This window comes from Thyridium curvatum, assembly GCF_004353045.1.
Source record: "Thyridium curvatum strain D216 chromosome Unknown NODE_44_length_342116_cov_83.455874, whole genome shotgun sequence".
Classification (NCBI taxonomy): Eukaryota; Fungi; Ascomycota; class Sordariomycetes; order Thyridiales; family Thyridiaceae; genus Thyridium; species Thyridium curvatum.
In genome coordinates, this window is record NW_022156799.1 from 83,660 (window position 1) to 98,297 (window position 14,638).

Sequence of the window (14,638 nt, forward strand, 5' to 3'; positions counted from 1 at the left end):
ACTCTCCGTGGTCGCCTAGATTATCTACTCCCCTTTTTAATCGCACTTGCAGATACCCCCCTATTAGAGATGCAAAGGGCACAGTAAACGACTCCCGTCCCGACCTATGCCAACCAACGAATAGATACCTAGGTAGATCGCCATGGACGTAGTGGCATCTGCCCAGACCCCAAGTCCGGCTCCCAACGGTGTCGCGGACTCGCCGTTCGTCACCATCGACCCGCAGCGCGTTGTCGACCACTTGGTAACCCTGCTCGGCGCTGCTCTGGGCGCGAAACACGACGAGCTCGAAGCACCGGGCAGCTTGCTTGCGAAGGACCGCATAGCCGACACGATACAGCGGTGTAACCGTTTTGCCAACGACAACCAACCCTTTTTGTACATCCGCAAGGACCTGGCCTCCTCGCCAGATCTCGAGAATGGCGATGCCGACTCTCGTTAGTGGACCTACAAGCCGGGGGACGACCTCGTGAAGGCTCCCGTGTTGTCCTCTCCCTGATACTGACTATGGTGTCCACACAGAACCCCAGGTGCACAGCTACACGCTCGCTCCCGATATGTCTTCAACTGCTACGACCGTGTCTTTCCTCGGTCTGCTGAAGCGCCCGCAGCCTCTCGATCCTAATGTTCCGATAAACCTCCAAGTCCAGTTCCTCAACCTGCCAGGCCCGGCATACCTGGCCTCCACCGTAGGAGAGCAGGGCTCTTCTGCCTCGCCGTGGGAGATTCTTCAACTCTATCTTCACAACGGTCTGGCGCCATACTTCGATGCGAGCACAAAGAGCCAACAGGTGGTGAACGGTACTCGAGGCAGGGCGGACATCGATGCCAAGACCGGCATCCCGGTCACCAAGAAGAGATGGACAGAACTGGAGCTGAGCCTGTCGCATTTGCAACAGAATGTCGAGATCCCCGAAGTCTCGCTGCCCTTCAACCCCGTCGTTCAGAACGCTCTTGACGAAGCCGCCGCTCGCAACATCCGGCCGTCGATCGAGATGATCCCCGCTGCGCTGGTACTCGACAGTAGTTTCTTGAACAACCTGCAGGCGACGGTCAATAACTGGATCAAGTCCATCCAAGTCATCACAAAGATGACGAGAGACCCGGCGACGGGCACCGCGACGCAGGAGATCAATTTCTGGCTGTCCATGGAGTCTGCCCTGGAAGGCATCGAGGCACAGTTGCGAGGCGACGGTGTGCTGTTGACGCTTGATATCCTGAGGCACGCGAAGCGATTCCAAGCCACCGTCAGCTTCTCGTCCGATACGGGACTCAAGGAAGCCATGGATAAGGTGCAGAAGTACAACCAGCTCATGCGAGATTTCCCCCTGGATGAGCTTCTCTCTGCAACGTCGCTTCCCAAGGCTCAGGACGCCGTTGCGCAGATCTTCAACCACTTGAACAAGAAGTTGAGGATCTGCCCGTACCCTATCAGGCGAGCTCTTCCCTTCGTGGAAGCCATCTCTGGAGATCTGGACGAGGTGATGCACCGCCTGCTTCCTGGCACCGAGCTGGTTGAGCTCGACTACGATGAGTTCCGCGCTATCATCTCGCAAGCCACCAAGGCTTTCACGGCCTGGGATGATTCTGTCAAGGATTTCACAAATGTCGCTCGTGAAGTGACGAGGCGGCGCAATGAAAAGTTCATCCCCATCAAGATTGCCCCCCGGCATGTAGACCTACAATCTCGTCTGAAGTACGTTTCTGCTTTTCGGAACAACCATGAGCAGCTGCAGCGCACAATCCTGAACGTCCTTGGCCCCAAAGCATCCGAGAATGGCACCGCAGAAGCAAACGCCCCTAATGGCGTCGCCGTTGTCGAGGAGATGGGCGATGTGGACGCGATTGAGGAGGTGAAGCAGGCCTGGGAGGCCCTGAGAAACGTCGACCTACTGGATGTTTCCCCAGAGGGCACAGCCAAATGGGTCAAGGCCGAGAACACTTACAACGAACGGACCTCGCGCGTTGAGAACTCCATCATTGCTCGCCTCAGAGATCGCCTGGCCACGGCCAAGAACGCCAACGAGATGTTCCGCGTCTTCTCCAAGTTCAATGCCCTCTTTGTGCGACCCAAGATCCGTGGTGCTATCGCCGAATACCAGACGCAGCTCATCGACAACGTCAAGCAGGCAATCAACGCATTGCACGAGCGGTTCAAACAGCAGTATGGCCATTCCGAGGCGCACGCGATGGCTCAGCTTCGTGATTTGCCCCCTGTCTCCGGAGCCATCATCTGGGCGCGAATGATCGAACGCCAACTCGATGGGTACATGAAGAAGGTGGAGGCTGTCCTCGGTGCAGACTGGGACCTCCATGCCGAAGGCCAGAAGCTCAAGAGCGAGGGCAACCTCTTCCGTAAGAAACTGGACACTCGACCCATTTTCGAGGCCTGGTTACACGATACGCAGCGGAAGAAGATCTCAATCTCCGGCCCCCTCTTCACCATCCTCAAAATCCGATCGGCCGGAAATGCCCTAGAGCTTGCTGTGAACTTCGACCCTCAGGTTATCGCCCTGTTCAAGGAGACTCGAAACCTCGTGACGTTGAACTACAATGTGCCACACAACATCAACACCGTCTCGAAGGAGGCAAAGCGTGTTTACCCCTTCGCCGTCAGCTTGATGGAGAGCGTTCGCACCTTCATCCAGACGAATCGACAAATTTCAGAGATGACTGATGTTTCCGTGTTGCTAAGCGGGCATCGCAACGAGGTCTACTCTCTCATTGCCAAGGGCATTCCGCTCAAGTGGGAATCCTTCGTCAATACCTACGAACTGCATTTCAAGACGCCTGGTATCTTTTCCAACGGTTCGACTGAGCGCCCTTTCCCCAAGGGAAGCGAGAGCAAACACGTACTCTTCGTCCGTGAGTTCGCTGCCTCGGTTTCGGTGCTGCAATCTAAGACGACCACCCTGGCTTCGATCCATTCAACGATCCAGAAGGCACTCATTGAACTCGGTACTTGCCCGTATGAGATGTCTGCGTTTGAGTCGCGACTAGAGACTATCCAGATGGCTGTTGACCAGCTTAATCTGGAGCAGTATGTCAACCTTGGTTTCTGGGTACAGGCTATGAATCAGCAGATTAAGGACACGCTGCTATCACGCCTGCAACGTGCCATACAGGCCTGGATCGAGGCATTCGAAGATGAGTCCCCTGAGCAGGCCTCCAACGATCGACGAAAGGTCTCCGGTGACGCCGCAGATGGCAAGTCAGACGTTCCAGTCATGAAGCGTCTTGTCCACGAAATCACCATGCGTAATCAGGTCATCTACCTCGACCCGCCAATGGAGTTTGCACGAGCTAGCTGGTTCTTGCAACTGCACGAGTGGCTAGGAGTCGTTTGCAACCTCAGGAAAATCAAGGCCTCTAGATACCAGATGAGCCTGAGCACGACAGTCCAGGATGAGCCGCGTTTCAACGATCTTCCCAGCGAATGCACGCAGATGCTCGCGCGTGTGCACACGTCCATCGAGAAGAAGCTGCAGGAAGTGAACGGCTATGTAGACAAGTGGCTGCAGTTCCAGTCTCTGTGGGACCTGCAGTCCGAGCAGGTGTACGAGATTCTTGGGGACCAGCTGGCTCGTTGGCTTCAGCTGTTGCAGGAAATTCGAAAGACTCGTCAGACCTTTGACACCACCGAAGTCAGCCGTTCATTTGGCCACATCACAATCGACTATGACCAAGTCCAGACCAAGGTCAATGCCAAGTATGACCAGTGGCAACACGATATCCTCATCAAGTTTGCCAGTCGACTGGGTAACCGCATGCGAGACGTCTATGCCGAGATCGAGAAGGCTCGCAAGGATCTGGAGATGTCCACGCTCGAGACTAGCTCCACCGCTCACGCGGTCCAGTTCATCACGATCGTGCAGAGCTGCCAGCGTCAAGTCAAGCTTTGGGCACCTGAAGTCGAGACCTTCAGACAGGGCGAATCTACCCTTGTCAGGCAACGGTACCAGTTCCCCAACGACTGGCTGCATGCCGAGCAAGTTGATGGAATGTGGGACTCGCTCAACGACATCCTCGGACGCAAGTCGAAGATTGTATCTGATCAGAGCGACGGCCTCCGGGCGAAGATCATCGCCGAGGACAAGGTGGTAGTTGACAAGATCACCGAGATCGCGAACCAATGGAACGAGGAGAAGCCGGTCTCCGGTACTATTCCTCCAGACGAGGCCTCTGCTACTCTGGCCTCTTTCGAGTCCCGCATCACTCAGCTTCAGGAAGAGTCTGCCATGGTCGCAAAGGCCAAGGAAGCTCTCGACCTGCCTGCCAGCGTCGACGGATCCCTGGCTGTCATTCTCGAAGAAGTCCATGACTTCAAATCCGTCTGGGCTTCCTTGTCGCTCATCTGGAAGAGTCTGAACGAGCTTCGCGACATCCTGTGGAACAGTGTCCAGCCGCGCAAGATCCGGTCTTCCATCGACAATCTCATCAAGATGACCAAAGAGATGCCCAGCCGAATGCGTCAGTACGCCGCGTTTGAGCACATTCAGAACATCCTGCGCTCTTACATGAAAGTGAACTCTCTACTGGGAGACCTCAAGTCTGAGGCCGTGCGAGACCGCCACTGGACCAAGATCTACAAACAGATCAAGCCTGGCAAGCGGTACTCGCCGATGTCCATGACCCTAGGAGATGTCTGGGACTTGAACTTGGTGGCAACGGAGCTCATCATCAAGGATATCATAGCACAAGCGCAGGGAGAGATGGCGCTTGAAGAGTTCTTGAAGCAAGTCAGGGAGACCTGGACCGGCTATAACCTTGAGCTGGTCAACTACCAGAACAAATGCCGTTTGATCCGCGGCTGGGACGACCTCTTCACCAAGTGCAGCGAAAACACCAACTCCTTGCAGGCCATGAAGCACTCTCCTTACTACAAAGAATTCGAGGAGGAGGCCACGTCCTGGGAGGACAAGCTCAACCGTGTGCATGTTCTCTTCGACGTCTGGATCGACGTGCAGCGGCAGTGGGTCTACCTTGAGGGCGTCTTCACGGGCAATGCCGACATCAAGCATCTACTCCCCATTGAGTCGTCCCGCTTCCAGAACATCAACAGCGAATTCATGGCTGTCATGAAGAAGGTCTACAAGCAGCCGTACGTTCTGGATGTGCTCAACATTCCCAATGTCCAGAAGTCTCTCGAGCGTCTCGATGATTTGCTCAACAAGATCCAGAAGGCTCTTGGTGAGTATCTCGAGAAGGAGCGTGTGTCATTCCCTCGCTTCTACTTCGTTGGTGACGAAGATCTCCTGGAGATGATTGGTAACAGCAACGATACCCTCCGTATCGCAAAGCACTTCAAGAAGATGTTTGCTGGCGTCTCTGGCCTTGTCATGGACGACGAAACCATCATTTCTGGCGTCACGTCAAAGGAAGGTGAAGTTGTGCCCCTGAAGAAGGAGATTTCTCTTGCCAAGACACCGCGGATTAACGACTGGCTTGCGCTCCTGGAAAATGGAATGAAGGCCACCCTCGCTGAGCTGCTTGCCGAGGCCGTGGAGAAGTATACTCCGATTTTCTCCAACGAGACTATCGATCAAGCAGCTTTGAACGACTTCATGACTACTTTCCCCAGTCAGATTGTCGTCCTTGCAACCCAGGTCGTGTGGACAACTGCAGTTGATCAGTCTTTGGCGGCTGGTGGTAGCACGCTAAAGTCTCTCTTCGATCGCGAAGTCCAAGTGCTTCGCCTGCTCGCCAATACTGTCCTTGGTGATCTCGAGGTATTGATGAGAAAGACCTGCGAACAGCTCATCACGGAGTGTGTCCATCAGAGAGACGTGATCGAGAAGCTCATCAAGGCCAACGCCACCTCGCAGACCCACTACCTGTGGCAGTTGCAAATGCGCTATGTCTACACGCCGGAGGGCGACTTCCTGCAGCGCCTGCACATCAAGATGGCCAACGCCAAGCTCAACTACGGCTTCGAGTATCTGGGTGTGCCTGACCGCCTCGTCAGAACGCCACTCACTGATCGCTGCTTCCTGACTCTCACCCAGGCTCTTTGCCAACGCCTCGGAGGATCTCCTTATGGTCCTGCTGGTACCGGCAAGACCGAGTCTGTGAAAGCGCTTGGTGTTCAGCTTGGAAGATTCACACTGGTCTTCTGCTGCGACGACACCTTTGATTTCCAAGCCATGGGCCGTATCTTCCTTGGTATCTGCCAAGTTGGTGCTTGGGGTTGTTTCGATGAGTTCAACCGTCTTGAGGAGCGCATTCTTTCTGCCGTATCACAGCAGATCCAGAACATCCAGCTTGGTCTCAAGCAGGGAGCCGAAGATGACAAGGCCCAGATTGAGCTTGTCAACCGACAGCTCAGGGTCAATGCCAACACTGGTATCTTCATTACCATGAACCCTGGCTATGCCGGCCGTTCCAACCTCCCTGACAACTTGAAGAAGTTGTTCCGCAGCGTGGCTATGTCGAAGCCCGACAAGGAGCTGATTGCCGAGGTCATGCTGTACTCGCAAGGTTTCAACCAGGCGAAGCAACTGTCCAAGCAGACTGTCCCGTTCTTCGACCAGTGCGCAGGCAAATTGTCGAAGCAAGCCCACTACGACTTCGGGCTTCGTGCTCTCAAGAGTGTGCTGGTCAGCTCTGGTGGTCTCAAGCGTGCCCGTATTACCGACAGCGATGGTAAAATCGGCGCAGAGGATATCGTTGAACCCGAGATTATCGTGCAGAGCATTCGGGAGACTCTTGCACCCAAGCTCATCAAGTCTGATGTTGAGATCATGTCCGGCATCGAGGAGGTCTGCTTCCCTGGCATCCACTACGTCCCCGCAAACCTACGTAAACTGGAGGATGCTATTCGAAATTTGGCCAGTGAGCGCCAGCTTGTGGTCACAGAGACTTGGTTGACCAAGATTCTGCAACTCTACCAGATCCAGAAAATCCACCATGGTGTTATGATGGTCGGTAATTCTGGAACGGGTAAATCTGCTGCTTGGAGGCTCCTCCTCGACGCGCTTCAGCAAGTCGAGGGTGTCGAAGGCGTGAACCACGTCATCGACTCCAAGGTCATGTCAAAGGAGGCCCTCTACGGTAACTTGGACTCTACCACGCGTGAGTGGACGGATGGTCTCTTTACCAGCATCCTGCGCAAGATTGTCGACAATCTCCGTGGCGAAGATGCCAAGCGTCACTGGATCGTTTTCGATGGTGACGTCGATCCCGAATGGGTCGAGAACTTGAACAGTGTTCTTGACGACAATAAGCTGCTGACCTTGCCTAATGGTGAGCGGCTGAACCTGCCCCCCAACGTCCGCGTCATGTTCGAAGTTGAGAACCTCAAATACGCCACCCTCGCAACAGTCTCTCGTTGCGGTATGGTCTGGTTCAGCGAAGACACTGTCAGCCCATCAATGATGGTCGACAACTACCTCGGCACGTTGCAGACCGTTGCATTCGAGGATCTCGATGAGGACGCCGTAGCTACCGGCCAGAGCTCTGCGAAGGCGCTTGCCGTTCAGACCCAGGTTGGCGACCTGCTTAGGACATTCCTCACGGCCGACAATCTCATCCTCGAAGCTCTCAAGCAGGCTGAAGGATACGAACACATCATGGAGTTTACCGTTGCTCGTGTTCTGAACACTTTGTTCTCGCTGCTCAACAAGGCTGTCCGAGACATCATTGAGTACAACGGGCAGCATATTGACTTCCCTCTGGATCCCGAGCAGGTGGAGGCATATGTATCCAAGAAATTGCTGCTTGCTTTGGTGTGGGCCTTGACCGGAGACTGCCCCCTGAGAGATCGCAAGCTGTTTGGCGATGTCGTCGTTGGGCTCGCATCCTTTGGATCGCCGCCGTTGGACGGCACAAGCTCGCTCATCGACTTTGACGTGTCGCTTCCCAAGGCTGAATGGGTGCCATGGCAGAACCAAGTCCCGACCATCGAGGTCAACACTCACTCCATCACCCAGACCGATGTGGTCATTCCCACGCTCGACACTGTCCGTCATGAGGATGTGTTGTACTCTTGGCTCGCAGAGCACAAGCCGCTCTTGCTCTGTGGTCCTCCTGGATCTGGTAAAACTATGACACTCTTCAGCGCGCTTCGGAAATTGCCCAACATGGAGGTTGTCGGCCTCAACTTTTCCAGCGCGACAACCCCCGATCTGCTCATCAAGACCTTTGAGCAATACTGCGAGTACAAAAAGACTCTCAACGGTGTCATGCTCTCGCCCACGCAGATTGGTCGATGGCTGGTCATCTTCTGCGACGAGATCAACCTGCCTGCACCTGACAAGTATGGAACACAGCGGGCGATCTCGTTCCTCCGCCAGCTTGTTGAGCATAACGGTTTCTGGAGAACCTCGGATAAGTCATGGGTCACGCTTGATCGGATTCAATTCGTTGGTGCTTGTAACCCTCCTACTGATGCTGGCCGCACGCCCATGGGCGCTCGTTTCCTGCGCCATGCGCCGCTCATCATGGTCGATTACCCTGGCGAGCAGTCCCTCACGCAGATCTACGGCACTTTCAACTCTGCCGTGCTCAAGATTATCCCTGCTCTCCGCGGCTATGCCGATGCACTTACTCAAGCTATGGTCAAGTTCTATCTTGAGTCGCAGCAACGCTTCACGCCCAAGATCCAGCCACACTACGTCTACAGTCCTCGTGAATTGACGAGATGGGCTCGTGGTGTATACGAGGCGATCCGACCGCTGGAGACTCTGTCCATCGAGGGTCTGGTCCGTATCTGGGCCCATGAGGCCCTACGTCTGTTCCAGGACAGGCTCGTCGCTGAAGATGAGCGCAAGTGGACCGATGACGCCGTGCGAAGAATTGCGCTCGAGTTCTTCCCGAATATTGAAGAGGACAAGGCACTCGGCGGACCCATTCTGTTCTCCAACTGGCTTTCCAAGAATTACGTGCCGGTCGACCGCGAGCAGCTCCGCGAGTTTGTCAAGGCTCGTCTCAAGACTTTCTGCGAAGAGGAAGTCGATGTGCCCCTAATCCTTTTTAACGAGGTGCTCGAGCATGTGTTGCGTATCGATCGTGTCTTCAGGCAGCCCCAGGGCCATCTCATTCTCATCGGTGTGAGCGGCAGTGGTAAGACAACGCTTTCCAGGTTCGTCGCCTGGATGAACGGCCTCAGCGTGTACCAGATCAAGGTACATGGCAAGTACTCTGGCGAGGACTTTGACGAAGACCTCCGAGAGGTCCTACGCCGCTGCGGCTGCAAGGGCGAGAAGATCTGCTTCATCATGGACGAAGCCAATGTGCTCGACTCTGGTTTCCTGGAGCGCATGAACACGCTGCTTGCCAATGCAGAGGTTCCTGGTCTATTTGAAGGGGATGACTTTGCCGCATTGATGACTGCTTGCAAGGAGGGAGCTCAGCAACAGGGACTACTCCTCGACTCCCAAGAGGAGCTCTACAAGTGGTTCACCGGCCAAATTGTGAAGAACCTCCACGTTGTCTTCACTATGAACCCCCCCGAGGACGGCCTGTCTTCCAAGGCTGCCACCAGTCCTGCTTTGTTCAACCGTTGTGTTCTTAACTGGTTCGGCGACTGGTCAGACCAAGCCCTTTTCCAGGTCGCTCACGAGCTCACACACTCTGTCGACCTGGACCGCCCCAACTTCCTGGCGCCGGACACAATCCCCGTTGCGTACCGCGCTCTCAGTCTGCCTCCTTCGCACCGAGAGACAGTGGTCAATTCGATGGTCTACATCCACTACTCTCTCCACCGCTTCAATACCAAGTTGCTCAAGCAGCAAGGCAAGGTCACGTTCCTTACGCCCAGACATTTCCTGGACTTTGTCGCGCAATATGTTAGACTGTACAACGAGAAACGCGAAGATCTGGAGGAGCAGCAGCGTCACTTGAACGTCGGTCTCGAGAAGCTCCGCGACACGGTAGACAAGGTCCGAGATCTCCGTGTCAGTCTGGCAGAGAAGAAGACGCAGCTCGAGAAGAAGGATGCCGAAGCCAATGAGAAGTTGCAGCGCATGATTGCGGACCAACAAGAGGCCGAGCAGCGCAAGGCTACATCGATCGAGATCCAGGCTGCACTGGAGAAGCAAGAGGCAGACGTGGCCTCGCGAAAGAAGATTGTCCTGGAGGATCTCGCCAAGGCAGAGCCAGCGGTCGAAGAGGCCAAGGCTAGTGTCAGCAATATCAAACGCCAGCATCTCACTGAGGTGCGATCCATGAACACGCCTCCGCAGGGTGTCAAGCTAGCCCTGGACTCTGTCTGTACCCTCATCGGACACAAGGTCGATAGCTGGAAGGCCATCCAGGCTGTTGTGCGTCGCGATGACTTCATCGCCAGCATTATCAACTTCAACAACGAGAAGCAGATGACCAAGTCTCTGCGCGTCAAGATGCGAAACGAATTTTTGGCCAACCCCGAGTTCACCTTTGAGAAGGTCAACCGTGCTTCCAAGGCCTGTGGCCCGCTCGTCCAGTGGGTCGAGGCTCAAGTCAACTATGCTGAGATTCTTGACCGTGTCGGTCCTCTCCGCGATGAGGTCGAGAAGCTCGAGGAGCAAGCACTACAAACCAAGGCTTCTGCAAAGGCTGTCGAGAACACGATCAGCACTCTGGAGAACAGCATCGCTACGTATAAGACGGAATACCGTGCTCTTATCAGCGAGACGCAGGCCATCAAGGCTGAGATGGAGCGTGTGCAGTTCAAGGTGGACCGCAGTGTCAAGCTACTCGACAGTCTTTCCTCCGAGAGAGTGCGCTGGGAGGAGGGCAGCAAGTCGTTCGAGACTCAGATCAGCACCCTCGTCGGTGACGTTCTTGTTGCCGCCGCATTCCTTGCCTACAGCGGTCTTTACGACCAGACTTTCCGCAAGTCGATGATGGACGACTGGCTGCACCAGCTCCAACTCTCTGGCATCAACATCAAGCAGCACAACCCTGTCACAGAGTACCTCTCGACGGCCGATGAGCGTCTTGGCTGGCAGAAGAACACACTGCCAGTCGATGACCTGTGCACTGAGAATGCCATCATTCTCAAGCGCTTCAACAGATATCCTCTCATCATCGATCCCTCCGGGCGTGTCACCGAGTTCTTGCAGAAGGAGAGCAAGGACCGTCGCTTGACTGTGACCAGCTTCCTGGACGACTCTTTCACCAAGCAACTTGAGAGCTCGCTTCGTTTCGGCAACCCCATCCTGATCCAGGATGCCGAGCATCTGGACCCCATTCTCAACCAGGTCCTCAACAAGGAGTACCAAAAGACTGGTGGCCGTGTCCTGATTCAGCTCGGCAAGCAGCAGATCGACTTTTCGCCAGCCTTCAAGCTGTACCTGTCAACTCGTGATCCTTCAGCACAGTTCGCTCCCGATATCTGCAGTCGAACGACATTTGTCAACTTTACCGTCACCCAGAGCAGTCTGCAGACTCAGTCGCTCAACGACGTTCTCAAATCTGAGCGTCCTGATGTCGATGAGCGCCGGTCCAACCTCATCAAGCTCCAAGGGGAGTTCAAGGTGCACCTGCGACAACTCGAGAAGCGCCTGTTGCAGGCTCTCAACGAGTCCCGTGGTAACATTCTGGATGATGACAATGTTATCGAGACTCTTGAGACGCTCAAGACGGAGGCTGCAGAGATCTCGGCCAAGATGAGCAACACAGAAGGCGTCATGGCAGAAGTGGAGGAAATCACTTTGCAGTACAACATCATTGCGCGCTCTTGCAGTGCCGTTTTCGCTGTTTTGGAGCAACTTCACTATCTCAACCACTTCTACCAGTTCTCGCTTCACTACTTCCTGGACATCTTCCACTCAGTCCTGCATGGCAACCCTAGTCTGACCAGCGAGACAAACCACAACGTGCGCCGAGACATCATTGTCAAGGACTTGTTCGTCACCACGTTCAAGAGGACCGCGCTGGGTCTCCTGCAGAAGGACCGCATCACTCTCGCCATGCTTCTAGCTCAGGCGTCTCCCTACAAGATGGACAAGTCACTGATCGATGTGATTTTGGACACTCGGGTCGAAGGCAAGGATGTTTCTATGGACATTGGTGCTCGAGACGAGGCATTTGCAAAGGCGCAGCGAGTTCCTGCCCTCAAGGAACGCCTGGGCAATGTCTCCTCGGATGCTTGGGACAAGTTCTTTACCGAGGAGTTTGCCGAAGACTGTGTGCCCCAGATTTGGGACGACGGTGCCGAGGCCAATGACAAGGCGCTGCTATCGCTGCTGCTTGTCAAGCTCTTCCGCCTTGACCGTTTTGTTCCGGCCGCGGAGCGTTTTGTTGGCAAGGTGTTTGGCGATGGCCTGCTCGACATTGTTGACGACCTGGCTGGTACTGTTGCTCAAGTTCCTGCCACACGGCCCATCTCGCTTGTCTCCAGCCCGGGTTTCGACGCTTCGTACAAGGTCGACAACCTGGTGGAGAGGATGCGCGTCCGGTGCACAAACATTGCCATGGGATCCGACGAAGGACTCGCCAGCGCCGACGAGGCCGTCAGCAGCGCGGCGCAGAACGGCAACTGGGTGCTGGTCAAGAACGTACATCTCGCACCCACGTGGCTGCAGTCGCTCGAGAAGCGCATGGAGAACCTCAGCCCGCATGCGGACTTCAGACTCTTCCTGTCGATGGAGTCGAGCCCCAAGATTCCGGTCAACCTGCTCAGGGCTTCCCGCGTGCTGATGTACGAGCAGCCGGCGGGCGTGCGTGCCAACATGAAGGACTCGATGTCTTCGCTCTCGACGAGGGCGACGAAGCCGCCGGTCGAGCGGACCAGACTGTACTTGCTCCTTGCGTTCCTGCATGCCGTGGTGCAAGAGCGCTTGCGCTATGCACCGAACCTGGGCTGGAAGGGCTTCTGGGAGTTCAATGACAGTGACGTAAGTGTTCTTCTCATTGCCGTTTTTGTGTGCAAGATTATTTATTCTAACATGGGTCGTCAATCAAAACAGTACGAATGCTCGGCGTTCATCATTGATACGTGGGTCGAGACGGTGGCGCAGAACCGCACCAACCTGGCTCCGCAGAGCATACCGTGGGACATGATCCGGTACCTGGTGACGGAGACGTATGGCGGCAAGATCGACGACGAAGGGGACTTTGGGCGGCTGTCGGAGCTGGTGGACAGCTTCCTGACGCCGTCGGCGTACGACATCGGGCACAAGCTGGTCGAGGGCCAGGGGGCGGACAAGAAGGACGACCTGGTGGTGCCGTCGGGCATCGCGCTGCCCGACTTTATGGGCTGGATCCAGAAGCTGCCGGAGCGCGAGCCGCCCACGTATCTCGGCCTGCCGGCTAACGCGGAGAAGCTGCTGCTGGTGGACCAGGGCCGCACGCTGGTGGGCAACCTGAAGAAGGTGACGGACCTGCTGGACGAGGGGGAGCAGTTGATGGCTGAGGCCTGATGAGAGGGAGGCGGGAAAGCTGATGAGGATGGGCTTTTTTGATGATGAAGGAAAGACTTGTTGTTTCGTCTATTTAAATGTTTTCTTGTTACCATGGCCTTTGATGGCTTTAGATTGGGACGGCTGATTTTGTTGTTGATGATGTTGCTACTGCATGCATCACTGATACCCTTTTACACCACCGCTACTAGTCTCGACAGCAGAAACTACTATAGTTGAGCTGATAGATAGATGGATAGATAGATATCTATCCATCACGGCTTTTTGCTTTGTTGTTTGTAATATCACTTGTTCCCTCCTCTACTCATCCGACTGTAGCCTTCCCTGCCCTTGTCTAGTCTATGCAGATCCATGCATGGAGTCTGATCCCGTGAGCGAAGACGCATGGTGGCGGTTATTACGGATGGGTCGCTTCTACGGTACTACCTAGACCTATGAAAGATGTAGACCCCTCTGACTGGATTGGGTAGGTGTGTCGGCGGGGGTTCAAAGCAAAGAAGAGGTGCCTTTCGCCAACGAACTGCAACCCACTCGGTGCATGCGTTGGGAGAAGGGGGAATTCTGCCGATAGGAGGGGTTTTAGAAGTGCTGGGGGGGCAGTTTGCCCTTTTGAGACAGACCTCCACGCTGGCGAGAGAAGGGAGAGGTGCATGGAAGGAGTGCAGCGACCCCGGTGCCAGGTCCCGGTTTCTGACAGATAGTCATCCAGTCTTGCACAGGTATAGGTATCTAATTTCAAGCTCGAAAGGAAGACAGAACACCCTCTAGCGTTTTCTCAGTTCCAGTTACGACAGGCACTGACCGTGAGAGAAGAGAGGAGGATCATGGACACTGCAGAATCAACGTCGTCATAACCCGGGCGGCACGAGCCAATGGCAGGCGGGACCTTGGGCACTTGGGAGGAAGTAGCCGCTAGAGTACAGTGCCCAGGTAACTAAAAGCAACACCCTCTCCCGTCCCCGCACTCTCGGGCGAAGCTGCAATCCAGGACCAGGTCTCGAAGCTGCATGAGGCCTGGGAGGGAACAATCCATGGATGCAGCCCACCTAAAGTCAACCCGCCGTGGCCACTTACAGGCCGCTCCACAGGCCCTTTACGAACGAGGTGCAACGCCACACACACAAGGACTGGGCTGCCCAGACCCAATCCTCACGGGTCCTCACATGGTACAGGGAAACGGGAAACAACTGCATTGAATCCGACGCGGTCTTGGCATTACGAATCCTCGGACAACCCTTTTGGAGGTGTGAAGGTGTACCTAGGAGGAGGTGCGTGGTGTGTGCATGAGAGGCACC

The 14,638-nt window shown here is 55.2% G+C and overlaps 1 protein-coding gene across 1 annotated transcript; it reads left to right on the forward strand.

The window, feature by feature from the left end:
- Positions 1 to 142: 142 nt before the first annotated feature.
- On the forward strand, positions 143 to 13,343 carry E0L32_007282 (uncharacterized protein; the record flags this gene model as incomplete). The annotated part of the gene is made up of 3 exons (XM_031142008.1): positions 143 to 437; positions 523 to 12,818; positions 12,891 to 13,343. The coding sequence occupies 3 exons, from the start codon at positions 143 to 145 to the stop codon at positions 13,341 to 13,343; spliced, it is 13,044 nt and encodes a 4,347-aa protein (XP_030993690.1).
- Positions 13,344 to 14,638: the final 1,295 nt, after the last annotated feature.